Source organism: Bidens hawaiensis, unplaced genomic scaffold (assembly GCF_021521415.1).
Source record: "Bidens hawaiensis isolate Kalapana, Puna unplaced genomic scaffold, B.hawaiensis_p1.1 tig00017854_1, whole genome shotgun sequence".
In the NCBI taxonomy this organism is placed as follows: Eukaryota; Viridiplantae; Streptophyta; class Magnoliopsida; order Asterales; family Asteraceae; genus Bidens; species Bidens hawaiensis.
The window spans coordinates 290,001-310,083 of record NW_027492691.1 but is presented as its reverse complement, the minus strand read 5'-3'; the positions used below and the strand labels follow the sequence as shown (position 1 = coordinate 310,083).

General features: G+C 35.3%; 1 protein-coding gene across 1 annotated transcript; it reads left to right on the top strand.

Annotated features, from left to right (window-relative positions):
• Positions 1–10,880: 10,880 nt before the first annotated feature.
• On the top strand, positions 10,881–19,255 carry LOC143554800 (luminal-binding protein-like). The gene is made up of 8 exons (XM_077044480.1): positions 10,881–10,941; positions 10,995–11,118; positions 16,004–16,047; positions 16,964–17,231; positions 17,330–17,541; positions 17,621–17,863; positions 17,951–18,668; positions 18,757–19,255. The coding sequence occupies exons 1-8, from the start codon at positions 10,881–10,883 to the stop codon at positions 19,253–19,255; spliced, it is 2,169 nt and encodes a 722-aa protein (XP_076900595.1).
• Positions 19,256–20,083: the final 828 nt, after the last annotated feature.

Sequence of the window (20,083 nt, the reverse complement as noted above, 5' to 3'; positions counted from 1 at the left end):
AAAAGATTAGTTTGGTTTTGGGGTTAAAACCAATCAACATAAAGTAAACTATTATAGTTTGGTTTTACTTTTCAGTTCGAGCCCGAACTAAAAATGGTTTGACCAGAAGCGGATGCATAGGGTTTAGGAGTAGTCAGGGCTACCACTACCCCTCAACTTTGTTGGTGAAGTACAAAATTTGTGCAAATCTTTTTTCTTTTCTTTCTGCTTTATATATTAGATATTCCTAAGCAAACATTATGATACCCCTACGTCCAAATATTTTTTTAGGATACCCTGAATTCTTTTCTTGACTCGCTACTTGATTCAACTATAATAACTATAATATAACTATAATACTTCGTTAAGCAACTCTAAACCAAATCCTGAGAAAAGGAAAAGTAATATTGTGACATCCGTGGCAAAACCGAGTACACATTAGTACTTACAAACTCGAATAAGCATTTAACCGCTTATTGCGTAACGAACAAACAAATAACCAAACGGGTCTGGTTATGACCCAGATATCCTGAGGGGCCATCTATACGAGATATATGTCTATTATAAGCCAACATACTGATATTAAGGCCTTAGTATGATAGCAAACTAGTTAAACGAAAACATGTTCGTTTAACTACCCGCTATGGACTTAAACGCGAAAGATAGTTACAAACCAAGCATTGTATCATCCGTTAAGCCGAAAAAGACTTACCAAACACTTATTTGAAATGTTTTAAGCGATCCGTGAAAATATTTTCGATTTATACAAACGTATGGTATGTTTTTATAATTTTACACAAAACTAGCTGAAAAACACTCGTTTTCGCTCCGTTTGTCGCACCCGATATATTTTTGTCGCCAAACACCGAACCCGAAATAAATTTGGACTCGGCATTTCACGTTCGGGCACGTAAATTGAGAAAAGTGGGCTAAATGGGCCCAAAAGAGGGCCCAACAAGCCCAGCCCGCCAAAGAAGACTTTTCCCCCTTAAACCCTTTTCATATTTAAACAAGTTTTAAGATATTTTGTGATATATTTTTCATGAGAATTCTGGACACAAGTTCTGCTCCAGCCAGAAAACCTTCAAACCCTAAGGTAAGGAGCTTAAATAAGTAGCTTTTGTACTTGTTTAAACTCGTTTAATACCATAAAAACATGTCTTGGTTACTAAAAATCATTCTTAACCGTGTAAAAATCCTAAAAATGGTCCATAAACATGTTTTGATCATAAACACGGTAAGGAACCTGTTTTGATAGTTTTTTTTGGCCATAAACACGGATGAAAGGGTTGAAACGGCGTTTTTACGGTTCAAAAGTTCGTTTTTGTGCACTAGCCGAAAACCTAAGTTAAGGGCTGCTATGTTGATGAAAAATTGCTTAGTTTGTGATATAGGACCTGTACCTAGCTTACATAGGAGCACAAGAGCTTGAAAAGTTGATTAGAAAGGCGGAAACGAACCAAAACCGCTAAAGTAATACCGAAACACTCGCTTACGGGCTATTTAGGTTAAGGTTGTGATGTGCATATTTTTAGGACTTGAAATTTTTCAGGGAAATCAGGGACCATGTCAATAAGTCCCTGTTCAAATTTGGTAATTTTTCGACCATCCGAGAATATTTGGCGAATTTATTACCGAAAAGAATTACTTCAAAAATAGCTAAATAGCTAAATATTTTTGAAGTAATTCTTTTCGGTAATAAATTGGGACGTTTATTAGGGAAAAATAGCTAAAATACCAAATATTTTAGCTAAAATACTTCAAAAATTATGAAATTTGAACAGGGACTTATTGACGAATTTATTTTAGCTATTTTTGAAGTAATTCTTTTCGGTAATAAATTCGCCAAATTTTAGCTAAAATACCATATTTTAGCTATTTTTACTTATAATTTTTACCAAATATTGACATCAAATATGACTTATTGACATGGTAATTTTTACCAAATAAATTCGCCAAAAATAGCTAAAATAAATTCGCCAAAAATAGCTAAAATAAATTCGCCAAAAATAGCTAAAATAAATTCGCCAAAAATAGCTAAAATAAATTCGCCAAATATTTAGCTAGAATTACTTCAAAAATTATGAAATTTTTCCCTAATAAACGTCCCAATTCAAAAATTATGAAATTTTTACCGAAAAGAATTACTTCTCCAAATCAGGGACGTTTATTAGGGAAAAATAGCTAAAATACTTCAAAAATTATGAAATTTTTCTGAGAACTCATATTTGATGTATTTTGATCACATATTAATTTTGAGATCATTTGGAGAAGTCTAAAGGTGTTTTTTACATATGCGTCTGTGCGAATTTTTATAGCCGAATTTGGGCCGAAAAGAATATTGAACAGGCTTTTTACATTCTGGAATTGATATAGATTGTTTTGAGACATGATTTTAGTATTCAAGAATTTTTGTGGAATTTTTGGAAATTGTTTGGGGTAAACGGACGATTTTCAGGCGAAATATAGCTGACAAAATGAATTTTTATAAATTAATAAATCAGTAAATAATTACATAAATATTTTTATAAAAATCTACATATTTTAATTGATATGTGGTTAAATTTTCATAATTTAATAATTAACGGTTAATTAATTATGCTAATTTAAAGATTAAACAAATTCAGTTTTTATAAAAACCGGCAAGTTCGCGACTAGCGAACCTGCGGGAATATCAAAACACCAAGAGTGATCAAAAATCATATTTTCGGATTAATTAAGTAAAAACGAACTTTTCTATGAGAAATCTAGACAATCCGGGTGGATTGTGCGCGTTTCTTCTCAAATCAAACTGAATAAACGGAAACGGGCACCGTGACTAATCCGGGACCCCAGTATGTGATCCTTCTTTATAACTTAATCATTTTATTAACCAATACATTTACCCAAGCCTATTTTCCCATAACTATTTTCTGAACGCGTAAACGAACAACTTGGCCCAGCTGGGAAAACGGGAATCTGAGCCAAGTTCGGTTTTAAGTATTAGACATTGAACAACATCACAACCTAAGCCTATTGTCACTTTCTGGGTGTTCCAGTTATACCCAAATTAGTTATACAGCCCAGTTTAGTACTAAGATTATAATAATATTAAAATATTAATATTATTATAATATGGACTATAGGGACTAAGTGATAGCAAGGGAAACGAACCCCGTGCTGATCTCGCACTGAGTGCCTACAAAACGGTGAGTTTCATAACCCCTCTTTTCAAACCTTTACAAACTTTTGGGGTGAAAAGCATGTTCATATGCATTATCTATCTGAAAACGGTTCAGAACGAAAAATACCTGAACCTTCATATATGAAAAATTCATACAAACATAATGATAAACTACGTGCTGAGGAAAGGTGATTATTATCGTGATTGATATATTAAATGGAAACACTACGAATGCCAAAACATAATGAAATCATACGTGACAACCTGTTTATACAAATACGCTATATAATGCTAAACACAACAGGTTGAGGAAATAACGTGGTCTGTAATGACCATGGGGCTATTGTGGGTGGAAGGGCGGGGGGGGGGGGGGGCACAATAGTACTAAACTAAAGTTGAGTATGGCCTATGAGCCAAGTTCTGCTGCAACTTATAAACTAAAGTTGAGTATGACCTACGAGCCAAGTTCTGCTGCAACTTATAAACTAAAGTTAAGTATGGCCTACGAGCCAAGTTCTGCTGCAACTTACTAAACTAAAGTTGAGTATGGCCTATGAGCCAAGTTCTGCTGCAACTTATAAACTAAAGTTGAGTATTCCCTATGAGCCAAGTTCTGCTGCAACTTATTAAACGAACTAACTTGATTATGACATGAATGTTAAGAAAATAATGTGATTATGCGTATTGTGGGCGGATGGGGAGCCACAGTATTTGGTGATACGTGATAAATACTATATGTGTATATGTGTCTATATATACATGCTAAGTGATTAGCCGTAGGAAATACTATGTGTAGATATACTAATTATTTGCGTGTACACTATATAATGTTTGAGTTTACGTGGAATCATTGTGGGTGGAAGGGGGACCACAGTGGTTGATGTTAACGCGGAACCGTTGTAGGCGGAAGGGGGGCCACAGTGGTTGAGTTTATGTGGAACCGTTGTGGGAGGAAGGGGGTCCACAGTGGTTGGTTAAACACGAAAATTGGAAACAGGTAGTACGAACAAACAATCACGATTTTACCAAAATTTCGAATTCATATTATAAACTTACATGTGCGCATATGCACACACAAGGATATGGCTGTACATATTTATACAAACGTAAATACATATTTTTACATACGTGCGTACATACAAATGATGACTGTGTGGTACGCAGAACTGATTTCGTTAAACTTATGAAACTCACCAACTATTCGTAGTTGACCTGTTTTAACATGCTTTACAGGTAATCAGATATGAGAAGTAATTTCCTGTGCGTTACGTGTCTGACTGATGATCGATGTCGTGGGCATTTGAGTTAGAAATAAAGTAATTGAAGAACCGGTTTGATTGTATCACCTAGTTTGTAAAAGAGAGTAGAACGATGTAATATATTGTAAATTAGTTAGTAATGTTTCTTTATGAACAATGTATTTGATACCAGTTGTATCTGTTGCATTTCCGTTTTACGCTTCCGCAATTCGTTTAACGGGGTGTGACAAATATATTTTTTTATAATGTTTATAGTAGGTAATACATGATAGTTTAATTGGTGGTGTTTGGTTGGACAGAACTCATTGGAATTTCTTATGAAATTGGTTAGATAAATATGGAACTAAAGATGGCAAGTAAATTTTTTTTGGATACCCTGAATTTTATGTCTAGAACACCACTGTTCAACTATAATGCTCGTTTAGCAACTCTAAACTGAATTATAAGAAAAATGGGAATTAATATTTTTTTTAATAAATGTCTTAAGTAGGTAATATATGATAGTTTTAGAGTTTAAAAGGTCAACTCATTTATCATTTAAATGTTTTTTTTTAGTTATATTCTTTTTCTTCTCTCAATTTTAAAAAGAGATTTTTTTTTCTTTTTTTTCAAGTAAACCACCTTTAAAACACTCAATTGCAAATTCCCTTAAAATATATAAATATTTGGAACATGCTTTTTTTTTTCTTTAATGAAACACAACATATATAGCAGTTTAATTAGTTTTAGTGTTTAAAAGTTGATTCTTTAATTATCTAAAATGTTTTCTAAATTATATTTTTTCTTTTCCTTCCATTTTAGAAGGAATTTATTTAAAGGAAACCACCTTAAAAACACTCCTTTACATTTTTCCTTTAACAATAAATAAAGACAGAATTACAAATTTTGTCCTTTAAAATAAGACGAATTACGGTTCGTGTCCTTTGTTAAGTTTCCTTGCAGGCGGTGTACTTTAAATATTTTTTTCCTACACGTTATGTCCTTTACGCTAACTGGGTTAGAAAAACTCAGTTAAGTATGACATGTGCCAGACATGTGATGGGCATAATTGTAATTTTAGTGTATCTTTAAATTAAAAAAAAAAGAAAATATATATACTCCCCTCCTTTCTCTCTTCTTTCTCTCTAAGCCACCACCATCACTATAAACTCCGGCCACCATAAACTCCGGCCACCGCAAACGATCCCTATCACCCGAACCCGACCCATCCTTTTCCAAAACTCCGGCCACCATGAAGCCCAAACCCACAGCTACCGCCACACACCAACCAACACTTGTAACTGCCACCACAAAACCATACTTTCTTAAATCGGCCACCGCCAGCCACCGTCACAAATTCCGGCCACCAGAAACAACCACACCACCATACCGCAACCACCACTACACAACAGCCAACACCTGCAACTGCCACCACGAAGCCCAAACTTTTTAAATCGACCACGAAACCCTAAAATATTAACCCGGATCTCAGATTTGTTACCGGGTTCCCTATCAGAACCCACAGCTACCGCCACACACCAACCAACAGAACCCACAGCTACCGGATCTCAAATTTGTTACCGGGATCTCAGATTTGTTACTGGGTTCTGAACAATGTATTTGATACCAGTTGTATCTGTTGCATTTCCGTTTTACGCTTCCGCAATTCGTTTAACGGGGTGTGACAAATATATTTTTTTATAATGTTTATAGTAGGTAATACATGATAGTTTAATTGGTGGTGTTTGGTTGGACAGAACTCATTGGAATTTCTTATGAAATTGGTTAGATAAATATGGAACTAAAGATGGCAAGTAAATTTTTTTTGGATACCCTGAATTTTATGTCTAGAACACCACTGTTCAACTATAATGCTCGTTTAGCAACTCTAAACTGAATTATAAGAAAAATGGGAATTAATATTTTTTTTAATAAATGTCTTAAGTAGGTAATATATGATAGTTTTAGAGTTTAAAAGGTCAACTCATTTATCATTTAAATGTTTTTTTTTAGTTATATTCTTTTTCTTCTCTCAATTTTAAAAAGAGATTTTTTTTTCTTTTTTTTCAAGTAAACCACCTTTAAAACACTCAATTGCAAATTCCCTTAAAATATATAAATATTTGGAACATGCTTTTTTTTTTCTTTAATGAAACACAACATATATAGCAGTTTAATTAGTTTTAGTGTTTAAAAGTTGATTCTTTAATTATCTAAAATGTTTTCTAAATTATATTTTTTCTTTTCCTTCCATTTTAGAAGGAATTTATTTAAAGGAAACCACCTTAAAAACACTCCTTTACATTTTTCCTTTAACAATAAATAAAGACAGAATTACAAATTTTGTCCTTTAAAATAAGACGAATTACGGTTCGTGTCCTTTGTTAAGTTTCCTTGCAGGCGGTGTACTTTAAATATTTTTTTCCTACACGTTATGTCCTTTACGCTAACTGGGTTAGAAAAACTCAGTTAAGTATGACATGTGCCAGACATGTGATGGGCATAATTGTAATTTTAGTGTATCTTTAAATTAAAAAAAAAAGAAAATATATATACTCCCCTCCTTTCTCTCTTCTTTCTCTCTAAGCCACCACCATCACTATAAACTCCGGCCACCATAAACTCCGGCCACCGCAAACGATCCCTATCACCCGAACCCGACCCATCCTTTTCCAAAACTCCGGCCACCATGAAGCCCAAACCCACAGCTACCGCCACACACCAACCAACACTTGTAACTGCCACCACAAAACCATACTTTCTTAAATCGGCCACCGCCAGCCACCGTCACAAATTCCGGCCACCAGAAACAACCACACCACCATACCGCAACCACCACTACACAACAGCCAACACCTGCAACTGCCACCACGAAGCCCAAACTTTTTAAATCGACCACGAAACCCTAAAATATTAACCCGGATCTCAGATTTGTTACCGGGTTCCCTATCAGAACCCACAGCTACCGCCACACACCAACCAACAGAACCCACAGCTACCGGATCTCAAATTTGTTACCGGGATCTCAGATTTGTTACCGGGTTCCCTATCAGAACCCTAGGTGGCGGTTGTGGTGGTTGTCTGCTGAAGCGATGAGTGTTACCTACGGTGGTCTGAGTCATTGGCGATGGTGTTCTCCGATGGGGCAAGGTAACCTTGTATCTCTTCATCATTGTTGATCGTCGCCGTCGGGTTCTTCCGTGGAACCCTAGGTGGCGGCGATGTCGGCGTGGTAATGATGTGGTGGGTGGGAGCTGTTATCGCCTGTGATATGGTGGTGTGGTTGTTTCTGGTGGCCGGAATTTGTGACGGTGGCTGGCGGTGGCCGGAATTTGGCCGGAGTTACAAGTGTTGGTTGGTGTGTGGCGGTAGCCCTTCTCTTTAATTTTCATTTCATGTTAATCAGACACGTGGCTTCATCACAATTAAGAATTTTACAGTTGCATTTACGGTTTCATCCAACTCCAGCCAGATTTGTATATATCAATGGTTTGTATATGGAGCGACTTGATGGACGCAGAAGGATTCGGAGCCAGAAGTCTCGCTTTTATCACTAGCTATTGCAGGTGATTTAGGGTTTTTGTTTACAAAGATTTGAAATTGAATAGGTTATGGTTGATTTAGGTATACGTGTATTACTGTTTTGTTTTGTTGATTTATCTTCTTGATTCAAGGTGATTATTATTGCGGTGAAGTTACCGGTTGTATAATTATTGTGGCCATGGAAGTTAAAAGTTTCAAGGGGCAATTTAAGTAATTATGAATGATTTTTTGATTTCTTCCATACATAATTATACCAGTAACGTCACTTTCAGTTTTTATCATGGGTCGGGTTCGGGTGATAGGGATACGGGTTTTGGAAAAGGATGGGTCGGGTTCGGGTGATAGGGATCGTTTGCGGTGGCCGGAGTTTATGGTGGCCGGAGTTTATGGTGATGGTGGTGGCTTAGAGAGAAAGAAGAGAGAAAGGAGGGGAGTATATATATTTTCTTTTTTTTTTAATTTAAAGATACACTAAAATTACAATTATGCCCATCACATGTCTGGCACATGTCATACTTAACTGAGTTTTTCTAACCCAGTTAGCGTAAAGGACATAACGTGTAGGAAAAAAATGTTTAAAGTACACCGCCTGCAAGGAAACTTAACAAAGGACACGAACCGTAATTCGTCTTATTTTAAAGGACAAAATTTGTAATTCTGTCATAAATAAAAGCATCTTTTTCTTTATTTTTGCTATTTCTTTTAATAACACTCGATAACATAAAGTAACTTCTTATCATTTCCTCATGTTGGAGATTGATTGTTTGTTGAAGTGGCATAAATGAAATATTTAAGTTGTTTCGGAAGCGAATTGGATAAATTATCTCTTTCTATATTTTTAACAATAAATATGTATCACTATCATATCATTCTAAGTGCTATTGTTTGGGAGAGACATCATTATCACCAAGTTAACTTTGTTCTAAACAAATATATGTAATTTTGTATTTCTTGGATATTGTCGATGATATTTGTATATGAAGATTAGTCCCTAACACGAGATCATCGAACTGCACTTTAATATTCTTGATCATCGAATCATTATCACCCAGTTAAATGTAGCACGCATGATGTTTAACCATGTACGACCTCGAAGAGGATGAGCACAATATACAGGTACGATAGCTTGAATGTTGAGAAAGAGACGAAAGAGATCAGTGTGGAGTTCATGGAAAATGAGAATCGAGTCTAATTAAACTTGCATGTTCAAACGAAATACAAACATTTTAGCAACTAATAGTATTCGTATATCATAGGATTATTTAAGCGATTTTGTTAAACTAACACTAATTTAGAAGAAAATAAAAAGAATAAATATACAAAATAATAACTAAGTTTCAATATTGTTTTAGTAAGTAACTCCTACTTTTCCTACAATAATAACCAGGGACGTCTCTGAGAATGTGTCCCTCATGGGCCTGTGCGAGTAAAGATAATGGGCCCCTGATATAAACTTCTATATACCAATGGAACGATGAGTGCGATAACAATAAACAAAACAATACTATTATAGCAACAATAATTTATTTTAGATAGTTACTTGAAATTGAAAGCTCTCCTAGCATCAGTGTCAGTCCATTAAGTTTTCCTTCATATTACATACTCTTTTTAGTTGTTTTAAATAACAGTATGCAATGGCGAAGCTTACTTAGGGCCGGGGGAGGCCCCGCCCCGCCCCCTCCCCCCCCCCCGGTTTTTTCGCGTAGCAGTGTAAATTTACTTGTTTTCGTCCGAATTTTTTATGCATAGTGTAAATTTAGACGTTTTCGCCCGAAAATTTGAGTCCGGCCCCCCATCATTTGTGAATTTTTGTATACATTTTGAGTCCGGCCCTCCCGGTGTCTTAGTCCAAGCTTCGCCACTAACCATATGAGCAGTGGCCTTCTAACCTTTCGTTGAAAATCAGTTTTTGTTAGACTTTTTATGAAATAAATTATATGCAATATATACATATAATTTTAAAAAAATTATGGGCCCTCTGAATTAGGGGGTTCTGTAAAACTACACACCTTGCACATGCTAAAAACAGCCTTGATGATAACTACTCAAGTTTGATCATTAAAGTTAGTTAACTAAAAAAAAAAAAGACAGAATTACAAATTTTGTCCTTTAAAATAAGACGAATTACGGTTCGTGTCCTTTTCTAAGTTTCCTTGCAGGCGGTGTACTTTAAACTTTTTTTTCCTACAAGTTTTGTCCTTTACGCTAACTGGGTTAGAAAAACTCAGTTAAATGCCCTCACGTGAGACGCATGTGAGGGCATTTTTGTCTTTTTACCCATTAAGGACTATTTGTGTAATAAACTAAATTTGTAATTTTGATATTTGGCCATTGTGTAAATCCTACCCCTTAATTTCTTAAAACACCAAGAAACCTCATTATTTTGACTTTGGCTGTGATTTTGAAATTGGCTGCTACTGCAAGTAGGATTATATTGCTCATATTTTTCATAATCATCTGATTTTTTTGTTCTTTACTAATTCCCTACAGCAGCTCCAAGAAATCGAGTCTCTCTAAAATCGATTACAATGTAATCGGGTGTAACAGTGTAATCGAGTCTCAAATGTATTCGAAGGGTAATGGGAACGAACTCAGTGTAATCGATTCTTGTATTCGAGTTGTTCGCATCTGGATCCAATTGTAATCGAGTTTCTTTGTAATCAAGTTATAGTGAAAGTAATCGAACCCCGATTGTAAGCGACTGGTAGTTGTAATCGATGTATAACGTAATCGGTGTCCGATTGTAATCGAATCCACTGTTGTGTTCGAGTTTGGAAGGTAATCGAATCCACTGTTTCGGTGTCCGATTGTAATCGAATCCACTGTTGTGTTCGAGTTTGGAAGGTAATCGGGTTCTGGGATTGTAATCGAATCCTATGAGTAACGAAACCCGATTGTATTCGAGTTCCAAGTAATCAAGTTAACTGGAATCGGGTCCTGGAATCACCGATGATTAGATGGTGGCGGTACTGTTGCAGGTTTTAATCCGAAAACTTGAGTCGATTGAAGCTTCTGATGGTGCGTTTTAACTTTTAATCCCTATATCAGAGATGGCGGTGACGCTGTTGCAGGTCCGCCGGAGATTTCGGTAGACGGTTTTGTGGCCGGAGTTGTTAGTGACGACAGTTTCCGACATTGGGTGGTGTTCAGGCATGGTGATGATGGTGGCGGCGATTCTGGCATGGTGGTTGGTCGGTAGGGTTAATAGATACAGAAACAGAAGAAGAAGTTGTTGGGTAGGCAAAAAGACAAAACTACCCTCACATGCTTCTCACGTGATGAGATTTAACTGAGTTTTTCTAACCCAGTTAGCGTAAAGGACAAAACTTGTAGGAAAAAAAAGTTTAAAGTACACCGCCTGCAAGGAAACTTAGAAAAGGACACGAACCGTAATTCGTCTTATTTTAAAGGACAAAATTTGTAATTCTGTCAAAAAAAAAAAAAAAAAAACCTTTACAAAAGATTAGTTAGACCTAACATAGGAGTTGCACCTTCTACAATTATTGAGGAGGCTCACCAAAAAATACACATTTATTACTAGTTAGTATTAGTACAGATAAGAACCGTAGTTGAAGATCTAATTATAAAACAAATTACAATATTATGGGAATCTTAGTTGAAGATCTAATTATAAAACAAATTACAAAATTATATGGGATTCCGGTGTACGATACGCCAACCCATCCCACATCACCCTTGGTTTCTATTTCTGGCATATGTCCCAGTGCAGGTATGTCCGTTTAGGCGTAGGGTTGTTTTTTTAACATATGGCACGCCCATTTAAGTATATTCACGCCCATGATCCACACTTAGTTATGGATATGGTGAATATTGAATCTATATAATTTAGAGAATCACTTCACAAAGTCCCTAAAATTTGGAGATAGATGAAATATAAGAAAAAACTTTAAAGCAAGGGTGTACTAACTTATATTATCGCGAATATGTCAAAAAAGCTCACCTAACAAAAAGAACATATAATTCCTTTTCGTTAGATTTCATATTATGTGACTAAAAGGTATGGATGTGTTACTTTATTAAGGCTCGTCTGCATTCATTGGAAGTGGGTTCTAATAATTGTGAATAAAGACAGAAGATACGAGAATAATTAGTGATGCGACATAAAAAAGAAAAAAAAAAGATTTAAATATAGGTAAGTCTAAAAGGCCCACATATAATTCACCCCAATTAAACACCGGGTCAGGCCCAAAGTCATTCATAATGAAGTCAAGGCTCAGAGCCTGGTCCAATTTTGAAAGGGAGACTAGTTATTTTAAATCTAATCGCCTTATGATGATTTTTTCCACTTTGAATTTGTTTGTTTCTTATTACCATCAAAATTTGATATAATATGATATGATATGATATGATGTGATGTGATGAAATGTATAATATGCGATAGTAGTACGATACGATATGATATGATTTGGTATAATATGATATGATACGCTATGATTTGGTATGGTATGATATGATATGATACAGTATGATACGATATGATATGATACGATATGATCTAATATGATATAATGTGATGCAATGCAATATAATGTAGCATACTAAATAATAACAATAAATAAACATGGGTTAAATTACAAATTTAAAGGTGTAAAACAGTCGATGAGTTGAAGTACAGTTGCTAAAATGACAAAATAGTAATCTCACTTGATCCAGGGGTTATCTTTGAAAGCAAACAAGGTTCACATGGACCAAATCGTAAAATTTAAAACTTATATGCCAAATCCAAAATTTATCCCAAATCATATGGACCATTTGTGTAAATTACTCTTTAAATAATGACGTATAAAAACCATTCTTACGAAAACGTTAGTCTCTAGTCTCTACTATAACAATGTATGTTATTATTCTAAATTCCTCCCGCTATTCACCTTGACTAAAGGCTATTTAGGACACAAAAGACATCACATGAACGCCCTTGCAAATATATATTCGAAATTTGATGTAAAATATATGTATGTAAATGATCAAAGCATATTAGAAGTATTTTGAATATGCGATTTTTAAATCCCAAAATAATCTATGAGTGCCATGTATAATAGTTACAAATCAGCTTTTGTTGTTAAAACTCTTAACAAAACGTCATAATTGTTCATGAAACGTAGTAATGATCACTCGAACAGTACCTTAAGCACACATGAGGTAATTAATAACTTAGTTTGCACATCTTTATATATATTGTAACTTGATTGAAAAGGACTCTTATATTCGTTATGTGAATCTTGTCAAAACATGTTCGTAACCATGCATCTTGTGTCCGCATTAACCTCGGGTTTATAACAAATGTATTTCTAGAATAAAGTATTGAATCTTTTCAATAGAAAAATTATTTTAATAACAAAGTGTAATTAGCAGCCTGATGAAAATATTAGCTTAGGATAATTCCTCTCACGATTCACTTTAACCAGAACTTATAAAAGCCATACACAGTAAATCTCATGAATGACCTTCACAAATATATGTGTGGATATCAATGTAAAGTACGTGAATAAGTGACATGTTAATACATTATGGTATTTAAATGCTAACTTATGACTTGCTGACTGCTAAGACTCTAAAACTTCGTAGTGGTTCGTGATACCACGTAATGATTGAATCAAATTGTACATTGAGCGTTAGAAAGCTTGTTTGCGCCTTAAAGAATGTATTGTAATATGATTGGAAATATCCTTATATTTGTTGTGTGAATCTTGTCAAGAAATCTTAATAAAACGTATGTTGTATTCACATTAAATGCTAATTAGGTTTAGAACAAACGTATTCCGATGAAAATATCACCACTTTTCATCAGTATACGATTTAATTAAAGGAAGTGTAATCACCATGGACAAAAGTATTAGCCGTACTGTAAACAATGTAGATTTTTATAAGCTTTGATTGCGCCCTTGATTGGTGTATTTTGACTTAATTGGACAAAATCTCATCCGCCTTGTGAATCTAGATCAAACAATTTCATAAAAACGTTCATGTTGTGTGTGCATAAAATTCCTTAAGTTTGTTACAAATGTATTCCTAGAAGAAAGTACGTATTAAAGTTCTTTGGTAGAAGATGATTTAAATAATGACTTGTAACTACCATCCGTACGAAAATATTGGCCTTCACCATAAATGATGAAGGTTCATAGGTTAACTTCCGTTCACGGTTCACTTTAACCGAAAGTTATATGTGAGAGACAAGAAATCGTATAAATGTCCTTGAAAATATACGTGCAGAATTTTATGTAAATTTTTATGTAGATGGTTAAAACATGATAGAAGTAAGTTGAATACACGACTTTAAATCTTAAAATGACTTATGTAAATTATTTATAGTATTTAGAAATTAGATTATGGTTGGTAAAACTCCGAAACATCATGATGACACACGAAACGATGTAATGATTCACTTAAATGGTACATTAAGCGATCTGGTTGAACTAAAATCTTGTTTTCGCCTTGGTCTATGTATCATAATCCGATTGAAAAGAATATCATATTTGCCGTTTGAATATTAGCCAAACATGTACATAAACATACATCTTATGAGTGCATTAATTTCTTATGTTTATAGTAAATGCATTCATACAAGAAAGTATAGAGATTTTCGATAGCGATAATTTAAATAACCACATGTAATCACCATCCTTATGAAAATATTAGTCTTTACTGGAAACGTTGTAGGTTCTTATGTTAAATTCATCTTGTGATTCATCTTAACCAAAAGTTGCATGCAACATGCACAAAAGACCTTACGAATGTCTTTCCCGTGTGCATGCACGCACATTGTGCAAAAATTTGATGTAAATTGTAAATGTATTATATGCTCGTTATGTATGTTTAAAATCCTAAAGTGACATATACTGTTTATAATAGTTAGATATCGACTAATGGTTAAATATTCCAAAATGTCAACATGGTTCATGAAACTATGTAATGATTCACTCAAAAATACATTAAGAGTACATAGTGTAATTAACAATCTTATTTGCGTGCTCAATTGATTGTAATGCATCGAAAAAAGTCTCATATATGTGTTGTGAATCTTGTCAACATTAATTCTTTTGGTTTAGTATAATTGTATTCCTAGAAGAAGGTATTAGAGTTTTTCATTAGGATATCATTTGATTAACAAAGTATAATCACTTTCCTTATGAAAAAAAATTAGTCATACTATAGACGATGTAGGTTATTAGAATCTTGTTTGCGCCTGTTTTGATGCATTGTAACTTTGTTAGAAATAGTTTTACACTGGTCGCCAAAACATGTTCTTAAACATGCAAGTTATGTCCACATTAATTTCATATTTATATCGAACAAGCTTCTAGAATAAGTATCCGACTTTCCTGATAGAAATATCAAACACGTTTCCAGAATAAGTATTCGACTTTCCTGATAGAAATGATTTAATTCACCACGCGCAAATCTAGCTCGAAATATTTTCCCATATTTGTCCTTTCATATCTTTAAAGTGCACCGCAAAGTTACTCTTAGTTCCAGATACGCTCACGATCACACACAAACGAAACCGTAAAATCACATTTAATTTCGACTATCGTTAAGATCACTCACAAACGACAAATAAAAGGTACAGAATAGACAAAACCTAAATTCAATTAGTACTTTTTAACTTTTTAGCTATTAATAATTATTTATATATAAAATAAATAAATAAAAGTATTAGTAGACTAAAATGTAAAATATTTTCATTTTTAACTTTGTACTTTGTAGTAATACTTAAAACTCTAGGGATTAAAACTAGCAATTAAGAAACTAACCAACCCTTTATGAGGTGGCAAACCCAATGAGACAGCACCACGTACAACACACCATTACATTCATTCCCATTGGCTAATAAAACTCACACCTGAAATTTGATTGGTCCACGTGAGCACCGATGACAAGAAATTGAGTGTCTTCCCGAGAGACTTGAACAAATGCCACGTAGGCAACACCTGACACCACTATATAACCCACTGTACGAACAGAGTTCTTTTACAAAATAAAACCTTTCATTTCACAAAGCCCAAACCCTAAATAATATCACAGAGTATTATTATTAGGCTTTGTTCGTACGGCGGTGAAGAAGCATGGGGCGATCCGGCGTCGTTTTGGCAATCGTATTAATCGGTAATGTTAATTTTCAGCCATTGATTTGATTCTGTTGCTACTGTTTTGATTGATTTGATTCTGTTGCTACTGTTTTGATCAATTTGTGTTGATTTTGTAATTTGCTTGATCGTTTAATGTCAAATTTAGGCCTGTATTCGAATCGAACATTCATGAGCTGTTCATGAACTGTTAGGCCGGAAGCTCGTTTATATTAGTTTATTTAATAAACGGACATTTACATGAACACACACATACGTTTAGTTAACGTATGCTCGTTTATGTAGCGTAAATTGAATAATGCCTGTTGGATCCGGTTTCGTTAAGAGTTTTATGTTGTATATGCTTAATTTCTAGGGTTTGTGGTAATTTGGTTCGTTATGTGACAATTAATTTCTAGGGTTTGTGGTAATTTGGTTCGTTATGTGACAATTAAGAAAGTTATAATTATGCTTGATTGTTTGATAGGTGAATTTGGTATGATTTTTGTTAATTGATTAACTTGTAGATAGCTGCAGGTATGTGTTTTTGTGTATGAATCTAGCATTGATGTGAATAATGCATGCTTAGTTTAAAAATCTATGCGTTTTTGTTGTCGGTGTGGTTTGGATCCGATTTGGTTTCAGATCTGAGAGAACTGTGAGGGTTTTGGTTTTTATATGCTTAAATTCGAGGTTTTGTGGTACTGATATTACGAAAACGATTCGTTATGTGATAATTAAGAAAGTTAATCTGTGAATTTGATATGCTGAGTAAGTATCTTTTATAAATGCTTCATGCTTTCAAAACTAAGTGTTACCATATTAAAAGATTTAATATGTCAATTTTGGGTTTTAAATAATGTACAATTGATTATTAATATACAGTTATGCATTTTCTTTCAATTGTTGGTTTGCAAGATTGATCATGTTTAGGAACTAACAATAATGTGTTACAGGTTGCCTATCTGCAATTTCAATCGCAAAAGAAGAAGCGACCAAATTAGGAACTGTTATTGGGATTGATCTTGGTACTACATATTCTTGTGTTGGTGTGTATAAGAATGGTCATGTTGAAATCATAGCCAACGACCAAGGAAACCGTATCACTCCATCATGGGTGGCTTTCACTGATACCGAGAGGCTAATCGGTGAGGCAGCAAAGAATCAGGCGGCTGTAAATGCCGAACGCACCATCTTTGATGTTAAGAGACTTATAGGAAGAAAGTATGATCTTGTTTACTGCCTTTGCATATATTTTCAAATTATAAATTATATTGGTTTGCAATTTACATTATTTAAACGCTTTTAATCTTTTATCACAGGTTTGAGGACAAAGAAGTCCAGAGGGATATGAAGCTTTTCCCTTACAAGATTGTGAACAAAGACGGTAAACCGTATATCCAAGTTTCACTCAAGGATGGGACTAAAGTCTTCAGTCCTGAAGAGATTAGTGCTATGATTCTTACCAAAATGAAGGAGACAGCCGAAGCGTTTCTCGGGAAGAATATTAAGGATGCTGTTGTCACAGTTCCTGGTTAGGAAACTTCAAATTACATGATCTGTAGTTAAGTACATTTAAAACATGTTTGTTGATTTCTTGATTTTTTGTGCAGCTTACTTTAATGATGCACAAAGGCAAGCAACCAAGGATGCTGGTGTGATTGCTGGTTTAAATGTTGCCAGAATCATCAATGAGCCAACCGCTGCTGCTATTGCTTATGGTCTTGACAAGAAAGGCGGTGAGAAGAACATTCTCGTGTTTGACCTTGGTGGTGGTACTTTTGATGTCAGTATCTTGACAATCGATAACGGTGTCTTTGAGGTTCTTGCCACTAATGGAGATACCCATCTTGGAGGTGATCATTCAGTTTCAAACTAACCAAAACCAACAAACTAACTGTGATTGTTCGCGATGCTAACACGCCATTGTTTCTATTTTTTAGGTGAGGACTTTGACCAAAGGATTATGGAATACTTCATTAAGTTGATCAAGAAGAAGCACGGAAAAGACATCAGCAAGGACCACCGAGCTCTCGGAAAGCTAAGGCGTGAAGCCGAGCGAGCCAAGCGAGCCTTGAGTAGCCAGCATCAGGTCCGAGTTGAGATTGAGTCGCTTTTCGACGGTGTGGATTTCTCTGAGCCGTTGACCCGAGCCCGTTTCGAAGAGTTAAACAATGACCTGTTCAGAAAGACCATGGGACCCGTGAAGAAGGCCATGGATGATGCGGGTCTTGAGAAACGGCAAATAGATGAGATTGTTCTTGTTGGTGGAAGTACCAGAATCCCAAAGGTTCAGCAACTTCTTAAAGATTACTTTGATGGCAAGGAACCGAACAAGGGCGTGAACCCTGATGAAGCTGTTGCTTTTGGTGCTGCGGTTCAAGGAGGAATATTGAGTGGTGAAGGCGGTGAGGAAACTAAAGATATCCTTCTTTTGGACGTGGCCCCACTTACCCTCGGTATTGAAACTGTTGGAGGCGTGATGACCAAATTGATCCCGAGAAACACTGTCATCCCCACCAAAAAATCTCAAGTTTTCACCACATACCAAGATCAGCAAACCGTCGTCTCGATCAAGGTCTATGAAGGTGAAAGAAGTCTTACAAAGGACTGCAGGCTTCTTGGAACCTTTGATCTTACCGGAATCCCTCCAGCCCCAAGGTAGTTATAGTTATAGTTACAGTTATAATTTGTGTTAGTATAATAATATTAACTTTGACAAATTCTTTTTATGTTTCTGTTAATCCAGGGGTACTCCACAAATTGAGGTTACGTTTGAAGTAGATGCCAATGGTATCTTAAACGTGAAGGCGGAAGACAAGGCGTCTGGTAAATCAGAAAAGATCACGATCACAAACGAGAAGGGTCGGTTGAGCCAAGAAGAGATTGAGCGGATGGTTCGTGAAGCGGAAGAGTTTGCAGAAGAGGACAAAAAGGTTAAAGAAAAGATCGACGCGCGTAACGCCCTTGAAACGTATGTGTACAACATGAAGAATCAAATTAATGACAAAGATAAGTTGGCCGATAAGCTCGAGGCCGATGAAAAGGAGAAGATTGAAGAGGCAACAAAAGAAGCACTTGAATGGTTGGACGATAACCAGTCCGCTGAGAAGGAAGATTATGATGAGAAGTTGAAGGAAGTGGAGGCGGTTTGTAATCCGATTGTGACTGCTGTTTATCAGAGGTCGGGTGGGGCACCTGGGGGTGCGGATTCAACAGAAGACGATGATGACCATGATGAACTGTAGGTTTTTGTTTTGTATGGATTATGAGGATTTGTATTTACATTACATGAAATTAGAAGATTAGGGAGATGACAGAAATGAGATCCCTTTTGTCTTTTTGGTTAATGTGAAGTGATAGTTTTGAATGTGTATCTTCTATGAAATTTATACAATCTTCGACAACTGCATGTTTATTGCCTTTTAGATGTGTTAAACGTTACTTGTCCGACTGTGTCGGGTCTTCAGTCTTGTCGAGACCATACTGGACCAGCGTGCAAAAACTTGTTGCTACCGGAAATATTGAAGCTAAAAGTTACTTGTCCAACTGTGTCGGGTCTTCAGTCATGTCGAGACCATACTGGACCAGCGTGCAAAACGTTGTTGCTACCGGAAATATTGAAGCTTTCGGTTGGCTTGGTCTCTTTGGTTATTTACTGTAACTGACCATTCAAAAGCATTAACCAAGAGAGACACTTAACACATCCTGGGCCATTCTTGGTTCGAGCTGCAAGTTTAATCTGTCTGAACCAGTTTATGTACAATCCTGGTGTTTGCGATTCGAGTAGCCACTGGTCCATCAAAACATTTCCAAAAGTGGTGGGCGTAATTAATTTGAATCTGATTCTGAGACCGTATACCATTTATAATAATTTGATATCTACTTATAAAGCTTATTTACTCGCTTGATTGATGTATTGTATTGCGATTGGAAAGAATCTTATATCCGCATTGTGAATCTTGTCCAAACATCTCATAAACATCATGTATTCCTAAAAGAAAGTATTGAAGTTTATTGATTTAATTCAGTCAATTCATTATAATTTCTAATTTATTGATTTAATCCGGTCGGTA

What these genes read in the sequence shown, in the direction of transcription:
- LOC143554800 (XM_077044480.1), top strand. Translation starts at nt 10,881, where the DNA reads ATGGTGGCGGTACTGTTGCAGGTTTTAATCCGAAAACTTGAGTCGATT. An exon ending in TCTGGCATGGTGGTTGGTCG is followed by an intron (nt 11,119 to 16,003) that starts GTAGGGTTAATA and finishes ACGGCGGTGAAG; the next exon opens with AAGCATGGGGCGATCCGGCG. An exon ending in AAGAGACTTATAGGAAGAAA is followed by an intron (nt 17,232 to 17,329) that starts GTATGATCTTGT and finishes CTTTTATCACAG; the next exon opens with GTTTGAGGACAAAGAAGTCC.